At 39.6% G+C, this 14,266-nt stretch overlaps 1 protein-coding gene across 2 annotated transcripts in view; it reads left to right on the top strand.

Moving 5' to 3' along the window:
• The window catches only part of ZZEF1 (zinc finger ZZ-type and EF-hand domain containing 1), a 57,441-nt gene that overhangs the window by 19,927 nt on the left and 23,248 nt on the right, over positions 1-14,266 (top strand). For both annotated transcript variants that reach the window (XM_048324466.1, XM_048324465.1), the window contains exons 18-32: positions 44-158; positions 786-945; positions 1,900-2,021; positions 2,107-2,217; positions 2,881-3,047; positions 3,612-3,693; positions 4,301-4,502; positions 5,546-5,694; positions 6,081-6,321; positions 7,848-7,927; positions 8,806-8,899; positions 9,449-9,965; positions 10,575-10,739; positions 12,728-12,847; positions 13,704-13,865. In XM_048324466.1, the coding sequence (XP_048180423.1) occupies positions 44-158; positions 786-945; positions 1,900-2,021; positions 2,107-2,217; positions 2,881-3,047; positions 3,612-3,693; positions 4,301-4,502; positions 5,546-5,694; positions 6,081-6,321; positions 7,848-7,927; positions 8,806-8,899; positions 9,449-9,965; positions 10,575-10,739; positions 12,728-12,847; positions 13,704-13,865 (2,487 nt within the window). The remainder of the gene's footprint in view (positions 1-43; positions 159-785; positions 946-1,899; positions 2,022-2,106; positions 2,218-2,880; positions 3,048-3,611; positions 3,694-4,300; positions 4,503-5,545; positions 5,695-6,080; positions 6,322-7,847; positions 7,928-8,805; positions 8,900-9,448; positions 9,966-10,574; positions 10,740-12,727; positions 12,848-13,703; positions 13,866-14,266) is intronic.

Below are 14,266 nucleotides of genomic sequence, written 5' to 3'. Positions count from 1 at the left end.
GAACTTCTTGTTGTTGGTTAGTAAGACTATCTTTGTTTTGTAGTGATCAAGATCCAGGTGGACTCTTACTATTACCAGAGAAAGGAGTTTCTGCAAATTTTGACATAAGTGAAGTGTTATCAGTTATGGACACCCTTCTGCTTGTGGCAGCAAGAGAGGTAACTGGCTTTGCACTGCTCCTGCTTCTTTGTCATGAGTTTTGTAGGCACTCAAACACAAGCTGCTTGCCTGCCCATGGATGCTAAGGAATCAGCTTCCCTGTCCTTCTGGATGCAATTGCTCATGGCTGTGTGAGTCAGTAGGATTAGCTTTTCCAATCAGTTGAGTGTTTTCCTTTAAGCATTAACATTTCATAATAGTAGAGTAGGAAATGAATAATATTTTTCCAGTAGGAAATGTGTAAGATGTGGTGTTTTTCCATAGCATTGAAAAGACTCTATGGAGAGACACTGGGCTACAGAAGGAATCATTCCATTTTGAGAGGATAGGATTGGGCATGTCACTAAGGGAGGTGGAAATGGAGGAGGGTTATTTACATATGCAGAAAAACTCTGCTGAGAACATTGAGTGACTCATATGTAGCTGTTCCTATTTAAAATTGTGATATATCAAAACAAAGCACATCACTTGCTACATGGTGTTACATGCTGCTTGTCATTTGCATTTCATCTTTTTCTGGGGTGAGTGGGATGATTGTGTCCATCCCAGTTTACTTGGTGCATACTGTGTGTCATGCTGCAGCAGAAGAGGCTCCATTGCATTCATAAGTGTTCCTTATTTTTCAGTGTGAAATGATGATGCTGGATGTTGCACAGCAGGAGAGTGGCACAGTCTTGTCTTCCTTATTCTGGTCTGTTCAGGGCAGCCTCCTTTCCTGGTGCTATCTGCAGCTTAAAGGCACTGATAATTCAGCCAAGGATCTTGCAGTAGAAATACTTAAAAACTGTAAGTGCTGGGATTGAATACAGAATTCAATATGGTGCAATACAGGATTTAAAATGTGATTTTGCAAATTGCGGTATAATTAGGGATCACCAAAGGTTGCCTGAGGCATACTCAGAAATGTCATAGCTTTTCTAATCTCTCTAGGAAGTAATTAGAAGGCATATTAAGCAACTTGGAGTTTTAATTGTACTGATAATCTTATACTGGGAGAATCTTCAGAAAGCATTTCAGTAAGTTTTGGGGGCCAGATACTGAAAAAAGCCCCAAACAACAAATAGTTACAGACTTCCATTTGAATATTTTAATGTCTTAGCATCCCTTATTTTGGTAAACTCCTGTGTGGTGATATGTGTTTTCCTAGATGGTTGTAATAGCAAGAAGAAAGGAACTTGCTTAAGAAGCCAGGTACACCTAAGGGGTTTTATTGGGTTTTTTGTGGGGGGGATTGTTAGTTTTCTTTAATGCAGCAGCTCAGTGTTGAGTAGTTAATTGGGCCAAATACTTAACAAAGGTGTAATTTTATGTAAAATGACATCATATTTATGTTATTTGTATATAAATACATTGCTGTGTTCCTGTCTTACATTTAAAAATTGAGTACAGCTGTAGCTAAAAATTCCTACCCTCACTTGTTACTTCAGCTGCCTTTCTTAGCTGTGTATGGAGGCTGCTGGATACATGGAGCTTGTTGAAACAATCCTGGGGTGTTTGATGAAATTACTCATCACTCATTTTTTCTGTGATATTGTTGATAAGCACGACTTGTTTCCACAATAGAAGTATCACAGAAAACTTCCTCTGAAGTGTTGGGTGTTGCTGCCTTGGGGGCAGCAGATCCTTTCCTGCTGAATTTGTCCTTGTGCACATCATCATGCACCTAATGTTTCATGAAGTCATGGTTGTGGGAGCAAATCCTTAAGGTGGCTATTAAGGATTTTTTTTTTTTCTCTTTAGATGTGGGCCAGTTCCTGTCAAATATCAGAACAATTTTGCAATCACTCTTATCTCAATATAGTGGCAAAACAATAGTAGAAAAAATAAGTAGCTCTGTCTTTGCTATGGCAACTCGTCAGCTGGTAAGTGAACAGTGGGATTTTCTCCTATTCCTGGGCGGCATGGCTGTGACTCTGGCATTTTCATGACACCTGTGTTTGCTCCTAGGTCATCTTCTTGTTGGATTTTTGCACTTTAGACATTCCATACTGTACTCTGCTACAGGGATTCAGCACTTTGATAGAACCACTGAAAAGCCTTTGTAGTGAACCTCATAAGGTAACTAAAGGCGCGGGCACGTTAAACACAGTGAAACAAAAGCAAAATTGCAAGAAAGACATAGAAAACTCGGGTGATTCTTTTGGTGAGCATTGGAAAAGAGCTGGAAAGCTTCTAAAAGTGTGGGATGTGTAGTGAAATGTTGAGTGAAGTACTAGAAACATATCTACTGATATGGGAGATGGGCAAAGTGATCAGACAGTGCAACTGGAATGAGCAGCCTGGAAGGTAGATAGGAAGGAGGGGATTCTGAGGGTGAAGAGGAAAACAAATTAAAAATAGTATATGCTTAACAATTTTAGCTTCACTGCTTGTGGTGATGCAAATAAGTCTGTATGTCTGTAGGGTAGATGTTTAAATCTGCACTAGTCATCCTGACTCTCTTTTTGTCATGACTGGAGACTTGTACTCACTTGTGGGTGAGACAGTCTCCTCCTGAGTCTCCTCCTGCAGTAGACTGGGTGGGTTTTGCTTTAGAAGTGCTTCCTAATTATGATTACAAAGGATGTCTTCAGAACTGGTGTCAGAGTAAATCAATGCTGTAGCCTTTTAAATGCCATTTGTATGCACATCTGGCAACTTGAAATTATAGACACAAAAATCTAGTGTGGCAATTTATTTTTTTCTTGCCTTTGTATCTAAGAATGCATTTTTGTTGTACAGATGGACATGGAAAGCTGGCAGCAGGAGCAGCCTGTAGTATTGCGAACCTGGACAATGGAATCACCTCATAACTATGAAAATAATTGCCATGAGGTCTCAGTCTTCCTGTGTCATGGGGCAACTTACTTTGAGGTGGAATTTGATGAAAAATGTGAAACTGAAAGGAGGTAATTTAATCTTGTGCTGTGTTGAATTCCAGTGTCTGTTTGCAGAGGGGCAATTCATGTTTCAATGTGCACTCCACACATGCCATTTCAATTTCTTCATTGTCCAGAGCAGTATACAATATGTATTTTTGAATGACCTTGTGCTGAAAGCTACCTCTCCTGGCAAATTTACAGACATGCTGTTCCATATGAATTTTGCTTCCTTTGGCTTTGATCTGTTTTATAATTACGCTGTGACCACCGCAGTTTGTGCTCGTGGTATTTTTTTTGCCCTCTTTCTATTGGCTTGGTTTCTCTTGGTAACACATCAGGCTACTGCTTAGTTAAAGCATTTGCCAGATGTTGGATTTGGCAAACATTACCAATTCCAAAGTCCTGCTGGACAGCAGATCTGTGTTTGCTGGGACTTCTGCATTGAAACATGAAATAAATTCCTTAGCAGTCACATGAAGGTGTGGTTCAGAAAGAAGTGACAGGGTGCACTTGTGAAAATCCAAAAGCAAAAACATTCTCCCCCAAAACTTGAAAAGTAAATTTGGAAGTAATGAATTGCAATTTTCACAGGTATGATTACCTGGAGTTCACTGATGCCAGAGGGGCAAAAACTCGTTACGATACAAAGGTTGGCACTGAGAAGTGGCCTAAGGTGAGCACCTTTAAAATTCTGAACCAAATTATTTATCCAGTCTTAGGAAGTCCTTATGATTCCTTTGGAAACGTTTTATGTAAAAGGATGTGTGCTTTTGTGCATGGGTGTGTTTATTAGGTTTCTTAGGTGGAGGGGAGGAGATGGGGAAGAAAGTCTGAAATGCTGCAAATAAAAGGAGTGAATGGGTAAAGAATCCCTCTTTGCTCCTGTTATCAAAAGAACAATCAGTTAAAGTGAAAAGGAATAATCATGTTTAACTGCCAAAATACATGGGCAAAACTTGCTCTGCCCTTGCAAGTTTTTATATCATAAGACAAGTGTGGCCCTTTCTGGGGCTGTGCTCTGTCCTCAAATGGGATCTGCTCTTCTGTTTGTGGCTCTGACTTTTAAAGCTCAATCATATATAATATTGCTCATTAAGCTCTTGGATAGAAATTTTACCTGCTTAGTACTGTGGGTTTCTCATTGAGATGGTGGGGGGAATTAGATCTGTTATGGCCAGAACATAATAATGAAACCCCAGAGTTGCTGAAGGGAATTCATTACCCTGAAATGTTTTCCTGTCATGTACATTTGGCAAAATGACTGTTTTGTTGCTCTGTAGAAAGTGACCTTTAAGGCTGGCCCACGGCTGCAGTTTCTCTTTCACTCTGACAGCAGTAATAATGAGTGGGGCTACAAGTTCTCTGTCACTGCTTACGGCCTCCCAGACGTTGCCGTGTCTTGGGGCTTGGATTTACAGCTGCTTGTCTCCCGGCTGATGGGGCGCTTGGCTTCCCGAAGCATGGCCCTCAAATCCCTGCGAGGTGAGTGCCTCCCACAGCCCACAGCTGGGATCCGTGCAAACAGGAGCTACAAGGACTTTATGTTGAGGATCCCCTGGGAAAATGAAGTTCCTTTTGTGTTTCTCTCACGTGAACATGGAACACTTGCTGTGTTGTGAGTCCGTGGAAGATGTGGACTCGTGGAAGTAATCCTACTAAGCTAAATTACGTTTATGAAGTAGTATGTGCTTCTTTTTTTCCTTCTAAAATTGTTCCCTGGTGCTGTCATCCGCCTCACATTGGGAGTGTGAATATGGGGCCAACAAACTGAAAAAATTACAGAGCTTAGGACACAAGTGATTCTAAAAATTCCACATGAGCATTTGGTATTGAATGAAATTTGAATTCACAAATTAAGTTCAGTTAGTTCCAGTAGTTAAGTACACTTAGGATCTGGGCCTGTGAAGATAAGTAAAATAAACTTTAAAAAATAAATTAAAAAAAAAAAAAAAGTTTATTCTTTAATTTAAAAACAAGACCACTTCTCTCTAGCTTCCTAAATCCAAATCCATCCACCACTTTAGAGAAATTAAATAAAGCTAAAGAGTTCTTGCTCCAATCAGGTGGTCCATGTTTACCATGGAAAATTAGACAGCTATTTACCTGTGAATTCAAGGAACTAATTGAAGTGTTTGAGAATATTGTCTTCCTTTCTTAATATGAGCATGCTTGCATATAACAATTTAGGTCTTTAGTAGGAGAGAAAGCTTTTAAACTCTTTTAAATTAGAAAATTTCTGTAGTTATAATACAGTGAAAATGTTCAGTTTAAAATCCTTCCATATTGTAACACTGTCACTATAAGATGTCGATGCTGCCATTAATGAAAGGGTACATCAATTTTCTGTACCATGTTAGAAAAACAGAGAACACTGTTAAATTACTTGTTCAGTCTATTTGCATTAACTTTCTGCTGTGTTTCAGTTTTTTTCCCTACTGGATGTTTAACATTTATTATTTTCAATAATCTGTAAAAATGAAGAAAATTCTTTAGTAACTGAAGGGTCTGTTCTGAATTTCTTGCAGAATTAGGTAGTGAAGCAGACTTGCCTCCTTTGAAAGTAACATCAGTTCTTAATTCTCCTCTGTGGAAACCTGTCTTCAGGCATCAGATGTGTCCTGAGGCACTCCTGGGAACCAGGCAAAACACTACCAAGCACCAAGACAAAAAAGAGGTACTTACCCACTGCCTGTGTTCCCTTGGCATGAAATCCCTGTGTATCACACGGGTTCATTTGGCTTTAGGGAGTGTGAATGCCCTTAAGCACGTGCTGCTGTGTCATCTTTGTCATCATTTGTGCTGTTGGATTCAAATATCAAGGAGGAAAGAAACTGTTGTTCTGTGCCCTTTATGAGTTTCCGTTTTCATGGAATCATAAAATGGTTTGGAGGGACCTTCAAAGATCATCTAATTCACTCCCCACCTTGTGCAGAGATGTCTTTCATTGATCAGTTTGCTCAACTGCAGTGGATAAACTGCAAGTTGACTGATGGTTGCAGCTCATTGCTACATTTTTTCTCAGCCAATGTTGAAGTTAATGTGTTGTATCCTTCTCTGCAGGCTCGGAGCTCTCCCCACGAGGTCTGCCGTAACTTTCTTATCGACTTTGCAAAATCAGATCCTGCCCAGGACTTCAGTGGGCAAAAATCTGAACTTTTCAAAGGACTTATACAGGCATGTAAAAAACAGACCCCAAAGACAGATATAGTTGCTGGTTCTACTGTTGATCAAGCTGTGAACTCAACATTTGCTGCTTTGGTGTATCTCACTCCAGATTTATTTGAGAAGCTTCAAAAATATGGTAACTCTAATATTATTAGACTATCTTAATAATGAAGACTTAAAGTTTGTAAAAGGCTCTCTTACAGCTGAGTTTATAGCATTTAAAAATCAGTTTAGTGGGGCAATTTAAAGAAGATATTCTGTAAAAAGGTATCATTTAGGCAGACTAGGTGAGCTTTTTCTCTAGAGTATTTATTTTTTTATTAACATATATTTTTGTCTTCAGAGCACTGGCAAAATATTAATAACTATCAGAAGCTACTAATTCTGTAAGGCTATACCTAAAGAGAGTAGTGATGTCCTCTGGGGCTTTAACTCAGAACTATGTGGTTCCAGTTATTAGAGGTTCTTGGATCATTTTCTACATTGTGCCTTTTCTAAAAAGCCAACAACAACTTCTGGTATTAACTGTTGGTGTTGGAGGAGGTGTGAATTATCTTCCAAAATACCATTCAGTGGAAACCAACCTTGCCATCCTCAAAATATATATTTCATTTTTTTCTAATAGAAGGTAATGTTTTGCTTTTAACTTACTAGCCATTGTATTATAGTTGATGTATTTTTCAGTAGGTAAAATGAACAACTTTTTGACTTACGGCATCTTTCCACTATTGATATGTTTGAAGTATTGGGTAGTAAGATGTTACTTGGTTTTGAAGGATTTCATTTTAGGCTTTTCACTTTTTGTCATAATTTTGACACTAAACATTTTACATTTTCATAGAATGATTGAACTATTTTTTGAGCTCTAAAGTTATGAGTAAAAATGACTGACACAAAGACTGACTTGATGACTAATGTGGTTACTGCCTTTAGTCATTTTGTGTATGTCTGACAATTGAGCTAATTTTCTGAGTGACATTGAAAACTGGACAAGTATTAATGACTGTTAAAGAAATCCATCCCACTGTTCTGTCAGTATCTTCATCTGCTGGTTGTGCTGGCGCAGACTCATTTCAGCACCCGTGTTCACCTGTTCTATGGGAAGTTTGGAGAAGGGATGCTGAAAAAAATACAGGAAAAAAATTAGAAAGGGAGAATGGAAGAGGGAAGACTGACTATCTTTTTCTCCATAGTCATTGTCAGGCCAGTTTGAATAGAAACTGATTTGTCAGATTTATGATTTTTGCAAATTGGTATTGAAAGTCCATTCCAGAAATTCATAGTGTAAAACAGTAGAGAAAACAAATACATCTATAGAGTTTTAGGTTAATACTAAGCATTTGTTGATTTTTCTGATAAGTTTACATCAGTGTTATTGCATGCATAGGGAAGGATTTTATTTTCCATGGCTTTAGGCATCAATTTTTGGGAAGAGATGGGAAAGATACTCGTAAATTAACTTTGTAAATAAATCAGTCAAGGTGCGGTTCATGTATTTAGGACGTATGAAAGTTGGCAGGCTTGTTCTCTGTTTTTCATACAGGTATAATTCCAAGTATTGACTAAGAGATGAAGAGAGGGCTGTAGCATAATTTTAGTTAAGTAGCTGTATAAAAATGGAGCTGTAAATAAACAGGACTCTCTTCTTTCTCTCATTTCCAGTCAACAGTGGAGGCAAGGTGCCTTTGAGTGATGAGTTTGCACAAGTGTATTCCCTGGCTGATTCCATTAGAATATGGATGGTAAGAACACTCAGGAGGATCTCTGTTAATGTCATTTAATTTAGTACTTTACAATGCAATGTTAAGGAGTAGGGTGGAACAATTTTTCCTTCAGTTATTCTACATCAGCTGTTTTCACTTAGAAAGAACGTAGGTTTACTTTGAAACTTTGGACTTAAATGTTTTAATGCATACTTACACTCCCCTCCTCCCCTCAGCCCCAGATGTGTCATCATGAGTAGTTAGGACTGAATTTGACCGAAAAGCAATTAAATTTGTGGTATGTTTCAGTAAGAGCATATGTTGTAAATTAGAAAGATTTTTACATTGCATTTGAAGTTCTTTTGAGGTATATCATAGAAAGAAGTGTGTCTTAAACATCATTCTATTGTCTTGTGACTTTCTCCCTCCTCTTTTCTGCCTAAGAATTCCTGGCAGGTTGATGTACTAGAGTTACAATGGGTTCAGATGCATGTTAAGATGAGTAATTGCCTTTACCCATTGCAGGACAGGTGTTTGCATCTGGCAGAGCTCGCTAGTGAGGTGGCATGTTTTTGGAGAACTCTATCTCATAACTAGATGTATATATTTTCCTGAGTGCTGAGGGTAAAGGAGAAGCCTTCTTTTCCTTGGAGGACTGATGCACATCAAGTCACGAGACAGGCAATGGTTTCAGCCTACAAAGCTCAAGCAGCTTGTGGTGAGGCTGTTCCTGCTCTGACAGTTCAGGTACTGCTCTTTTAGGCTCCTGGGCAGTTTGCTCTGAGGTTGGGAATAGTAACTACTGTCATCTATCCCTGAGATTAAATTCCTTTTAGTCATTACAGTCTTCATCCTGCCTTGCTGTATAGATATACAGAGAGAATCATATTTTAACTATATTAACATCCTGTTTACAGTTGGAAATGAAGCAGAAATCCCTGATGGGGAGGGGAAATGATGCTGAGGAGAAGCAGAACACAGAAGCAAGTGAGGTGAACCCAGAAACTCTCGGTGAGTGTTGCCTTGTATGTAGGAGCATTGCAGGTAGCTTAGGAAAGCATTGCCTTGTAAAGCTGAAGACATTATTTTTGCCATGAAAGGTAAGTTAGCAACTGGGGTTACTTTTTCATACCTTAAGAGATAACCTAGTGTACATTGGATTAACTATCTGGGATTGTGTTCTGCTATTCTTTGCAGAAAACAGTGAGCAAATTCTTCAGGGTGTGACCTCTCACTTGGGTCGCCTGGTTCTGAACTTACGTTCATCTGTTTTTGTAGATACTTCTTACCACATTTAACTGATGTTAGAACAGCAGCTGATGGTTAATGTGTTCTCATTGGCTACTCTGTACTTCATATGGTTTAGTGTGATTATTCAGATTTAGCATTTGGAAATCTGAACTTAAGCAACTGAGAGCATCATGATCAATATAATAAGAAAAACAGTATTTTCTAGCTGTCTTGACTGAGAAGAAATAAATCCCTTTCTTCCTAAACATAAGACAGCAAATTTGTTGTTCTATTGTCATGATTTTAACTCTTCCAATTTTTATGCTGCAGCAAAACTCTGTATGCAGAAGAGCCTTTTGTTACTGAATTTTTTGCCCATAAGAGCAAAGACGAAAGATTCTGCCTCAGACAGTTTGGAAGCCCAAGACCCGGATGATCCCCAGCAGTATGTGAGTGATAAATGCCAAAGACGAGGATCAGCTGTGGACATAGACTTCCAGGCAGCACAGTCGGTGTCATCCAGTGCAGGAACTCATCTTGTTTCAAAAGAGGGGGGTCAAACATCACAGTCTGATCTGAAAGTTAAACAAATTCCAGACCTCCACCAAGCAGAAGCTGTATCTGCATTTCATAGTAAGCCTGGTGAAAATACAGTTTCACAGCAAGAGGATGTGTCATCCCCTCCTTCCACTCCTACACGGAAGTCTCAGCTCGGCCGGGGAAGACTGAGGCTGCTGTCGTTCAGATCAATGGAAGAGCCAAGAGCTGTGCCTACTGTGAAGGAAAAATATCCTATTTTGAAGAACATATTAGACTTTATTAAGGATCAATCACTTTCGCATGAAAGGTAAACAAATTGAAAATGTTGTCAGTTATACTATGCAGAAGGTTGACTTCACACCTCTGCAGGTGGGCTAAAGCATTTTAGCAGCAAGATAATATTGCAGAATATTTTGTATATGAACGTATCAAACTTCAGTTATTCACGAGCATGTAGGGGCTCAGAGAGTACTATTTCATTTCATTTGCTTCCATCACATAGAACAGAGTATAAAAAACAGTCACTTGGCAATTTATTGTCTTGCTTCCCAAGATGTGTTTTGCTTTTTATCTACGAACAGCAAAGATGTGGTGTACCACTCCTACCAATCCTTGGTACCAAATAGAAAGGAGTTGCATCTCTGATTAAATTACCTGGTCTTCTGAAATGCAAATCAAAAGAGGGATTTCCAATTCTCAGCTTGTCTGTTTGGGGCTCTAAAACATGGAGTGGTGCAGGAAGAGCTGGATTCTGTTCAAAGCTTTATCACTCACTCCAGCTGTTACACTGAAATACAGTTGGAAATTCAGATACAAAGCAATTGTGTAATTAGTCAAGCACTTCTTGAATTGTCATTTATTTGTATTGTTTTAAGCACAGTGTTTTGAAGTTTTCACTTACATTTTTTGCTTTCAGTGTTTTAAAGGTTCTTGCTTTGAGAAAATCCCAAGGACAGAATATTATGGAAGTGCTCAAGACCATCCGCCAGTGCCTCGACTCGCTTGGGCAGCCACACTGCTTTCACCCACCCTGTGTACTTTTTCTCCTGGAACTTCTGGCCTGTCAGAAAGATTTTACAAAGTAAGTAATTATTTAGGCAAATCTCAGCCATGTGATTTACTGTCTGAGTTCTTGTGTTCCTCCAGGCATGTGTATTGACAAGAGTAGAAAGTTCTGCTTTTTAATCCACGTGGATAATGAAAATATGACTTGAGGTTTAGTTTTCAGGCTAGTAGGCATATCTTGTGTACTTCATTAAAAAAACCCCCCAAAATTAATAATTATTTTCAAGTGGGACTTAGTTGTACAGCTGTTCATGCCATGAACATGTTTAGGTCTGATTTCTATGTTGTGTCTGGCCAGTGTTGTCAGAACTCTGTCACTTGGCTTTTCACTTGTCAGGAGCTTTTGTGGTCATCTTGCAATGCACTGATTTCCTTTAAGATCTTGATTAGGTTTTCATGAAGCAACTTTTTAATTTAAAGGAATGTTCTCTTCTTAGTGCTATGAGAATATTCTCTTTGCCTGTTTTGTTTCATCACTTCTGATTCCTAGTACAGGATTCTTTTGGTTTTGTTTGAAACTTCTAGACTGTGTTCTTAAATAAAACTAACATCTTTCCCACTTTTGGGGAGGGGTTAAAAAGGGCCTGTTTGTAAAATTTGCACCAATCATGCTACCTAAAACATCACAGTGAATTCTAGGTGTAGTGGTTTGGTCCAAAATACTCATTACTGTTTATCTGCTGTGAGATAAGAATTAGGAGAAATGCAAAACAGGCACCAAATTTGAAAGAATATAAAGAAGTTTATTAACAGACCTAAAAGAAGAAAAAAAATTATACCACCTTCAGAACTCTCCTCCTCCCCCCACCTTCCTCCCTTCTCCCACTGACAATGTAAAAAGACAACCCTTGAGATGTTCAGTCTGTTACCACTTCCATAATAACCTTGTTCAGTCCATTTAGAAAGAGAAGTCTCTTCTTGCTCATGCTATGAAAACATTATCACAACGAGAGAGCCGCCCACTTCCAAATATTGTTCAGTCCATTTAGGAAGAGGAGTCTCTCTGCCTGCGTGTGAGTCCTTTCCCCCAACTTGCAGCTTTTCCCGCAACTGCTTTCGAGGGTCCACTCTTGAAGTTTTTTGGGGTACAATTTTAAGGTTGAGCCGTTCAGAAACAAAAACAGAGGCCCTTCTCCTTCCCTGGGAACAAAGGGTCTTCATCATCTTCATCGTTAGGACTATCTCTGGGAGCATCTCTAGGAACTGAGGTTTTTTCCTTTCCCATTTGGAGTAAAAGTCCTCATCTGGTTCATCTCTACGGACTGAGGTTTTCTCCTTTCCCGTTTGGAGCAAAAGTCCTCATCTGGTTCATCTCTCCCTGTCCAAACTTCTCATGAAATTACAGCTGCGTCAGCATCTGCCTATCTCAGTGCAGGTGCTTCTGCTTACGAGTTGAACGCTCCACCCCCCCGATCTTCATGAAATTACAACAGGATACTCTGATATATCATAGCTTCACAACAGAATTTCAGCTTTAAGCATCTCCTCTCTCTCTTCCCTCAGGTTTTCAGCTCTTCACAGCAATAAAAAGGGTTAATCTCACCTCGGCCTTGCAGCTTTGCAGCTTGAATGTTGAATTTTTCTTATCGCAGTGGAGAGGGGGGAGAGCCGAGCCGCTCCGGCTGCCCACGGCAAGGCAGTGGGGGGGGTTCCATGGCTGGAACAGGTCCATCGGCTCCAGGGTGGCCGTGGCCCGGCCCGGCCTGGCCCAAGCAGGGCCTGGCCGGGCCCGCTGGCCCCCACACGGGGCCCGCAGCCACCTGTCCCAGCACTGGAAACGAGAGAGAGCTTGGAGGGGGAGTTTGCCTATTCTTAAATGTGGATCACAGAGGTGATCACAACTTTAAGTGGCTTAGAGAATTGTCCATATTCAAACTGGCCAGCTGATAGGTTCTGTCAGTTCCCAGAGGAAACTGTAAGCACCCCTTAGCAAGGACGTCCCTTCCGGGACTATGCTTGCTAACCTATGACACTAGGCTACTAAGCCGACTCTTTAATTTGCAGCTACTTTGGAAACTTGGAAGGCTGTGGTGCTGAGCTACACAAAGAGATTCGAGAGTCCTACTATCAGCTTGTTTTGTTCCTGGTAAATTCTGTGAAGGGATTTAGTACAATTAATGACAGGTACAGTACATTGCTTGCTTTATTTATGTGAAATTTTTTTTTGCATTCCTCCACTCCTCTTCCCTTGTCATTTGTTGTCATCTAAAGCCTTAATTAATTTTGACTATACTTTCCGTTATTTACAGAACTAAATAAGGAGCCTTGATCTTGTGATCAAAAGTGCCAAGTTAGCTTTTTATTACTAAAGGAATAAAGGAAAGCACAATAAATTTATTGCATTTTGTAGTTACAATTCTGCAGTGTATTGCTGAAGCTTAGTAGTAAAATACTAGAAATGGCAAATTTGCCATGTAGTACTTGGGCAAGACTAATGCCACAAGAAACATGGCAATTCTGCAGCCATGCTTTAATGTTAAAACTCATGTTTTGGCAACATTCTGGTTAGAATTTGGAGGATTTACAGCCAGGTGTCCTAGAGAAATGAGAATTTTATGGCTATAATGTCAGTCTCTCTGACAATAACTTTCAAGTCCTTTGTTCAGTTTCAAGTGAAATTGTCAAAAAGGTTTCAAAGAGAACAAATTCCTGCAAATACCAAAAAAAAAAAGCTGTACTGCAGAGACAAACCCTCTTGCTAATGCTCAGGCAACCTCATTAGCTTGATCTTAACTGAATCCAGAAGGAAAATCATCTTTATTTCGAATTCCATAGTCTGTACTTGCTAAATTGTGTAAGTTGAATACTTTGATAAACCTGAGTTCCTGCCACAGGATTACTTTAATGCATAGTAAAGCCTGAAATCAGTGTGTAGTGGTTTTTCTGCCCCTCCTCCCCATACACAATTCCAGCTCTAGGTCTGTCAACTTTAGGTCAGCTTTAGAGCTGTCATGTTTTAATGTCTTTTGTTTTTATTTAGGTCGTTGCTTCCTGCCTTATCCTGTGTGCAGACAGCTCTTCTCCACCTCTTGGATATGAGCTGGGAGCCCAGTGATCTTTCCTTCTTTGTTGAGATCCAGCTGCCACATTTCCTCATGACGACATCACAGGAGAACATCAGTATCCATGACAGTGTCATTAGGTGAGTCAGGAAGAGTGCAGCTTTCACATGCTACTAAATACTGATTCCATTTTACCCAGAAAGGCTCCTGAACTTCGTGCTGGAACAAGCAGTAAGAGTGCTATTAACAAGTATGGCACAGTTTTGACCAGTATCCAGTGGCTTAACTGAAGTATTTGAATTTTTTTTTGCTAGTGCAAAAACCATGGAAATTTTATCTTTAACCTGATTACTACTGGAACACTTTGCTTGTTTGGCAGTGTAGCAGGAGGTAGATAATGCTGTTTCTTGCCTTGATGAATGTTAAATGTTTTTAACACCTTCATGTGGCAATTTTATAGTAGTTGTACTTGCACACGAGCAAATGTGAAGGCCAAAAAACCTGAAAACATCTAATCTGATCTGCCAGCATTCCAAAAGCT

Source organism: Corvus hawaiiensis, chromosome 20 (assembly GCF_020740725.1).
Source record: "Corvus hawaiiensis isolate bCorHaw1 chromosome 20, bCorHaw1.pri.cur, whole genome shotgun sequence".
Taxonomy (NCBI): Eukaryota; Metazoa; Chordata; class Aves; order Passeriformes; family Corvidae; genus Corvus; species Corvus hawaiiensis.
This window is presented reverse-complemented; position numbering and strand designations above follow the sequence as displayed.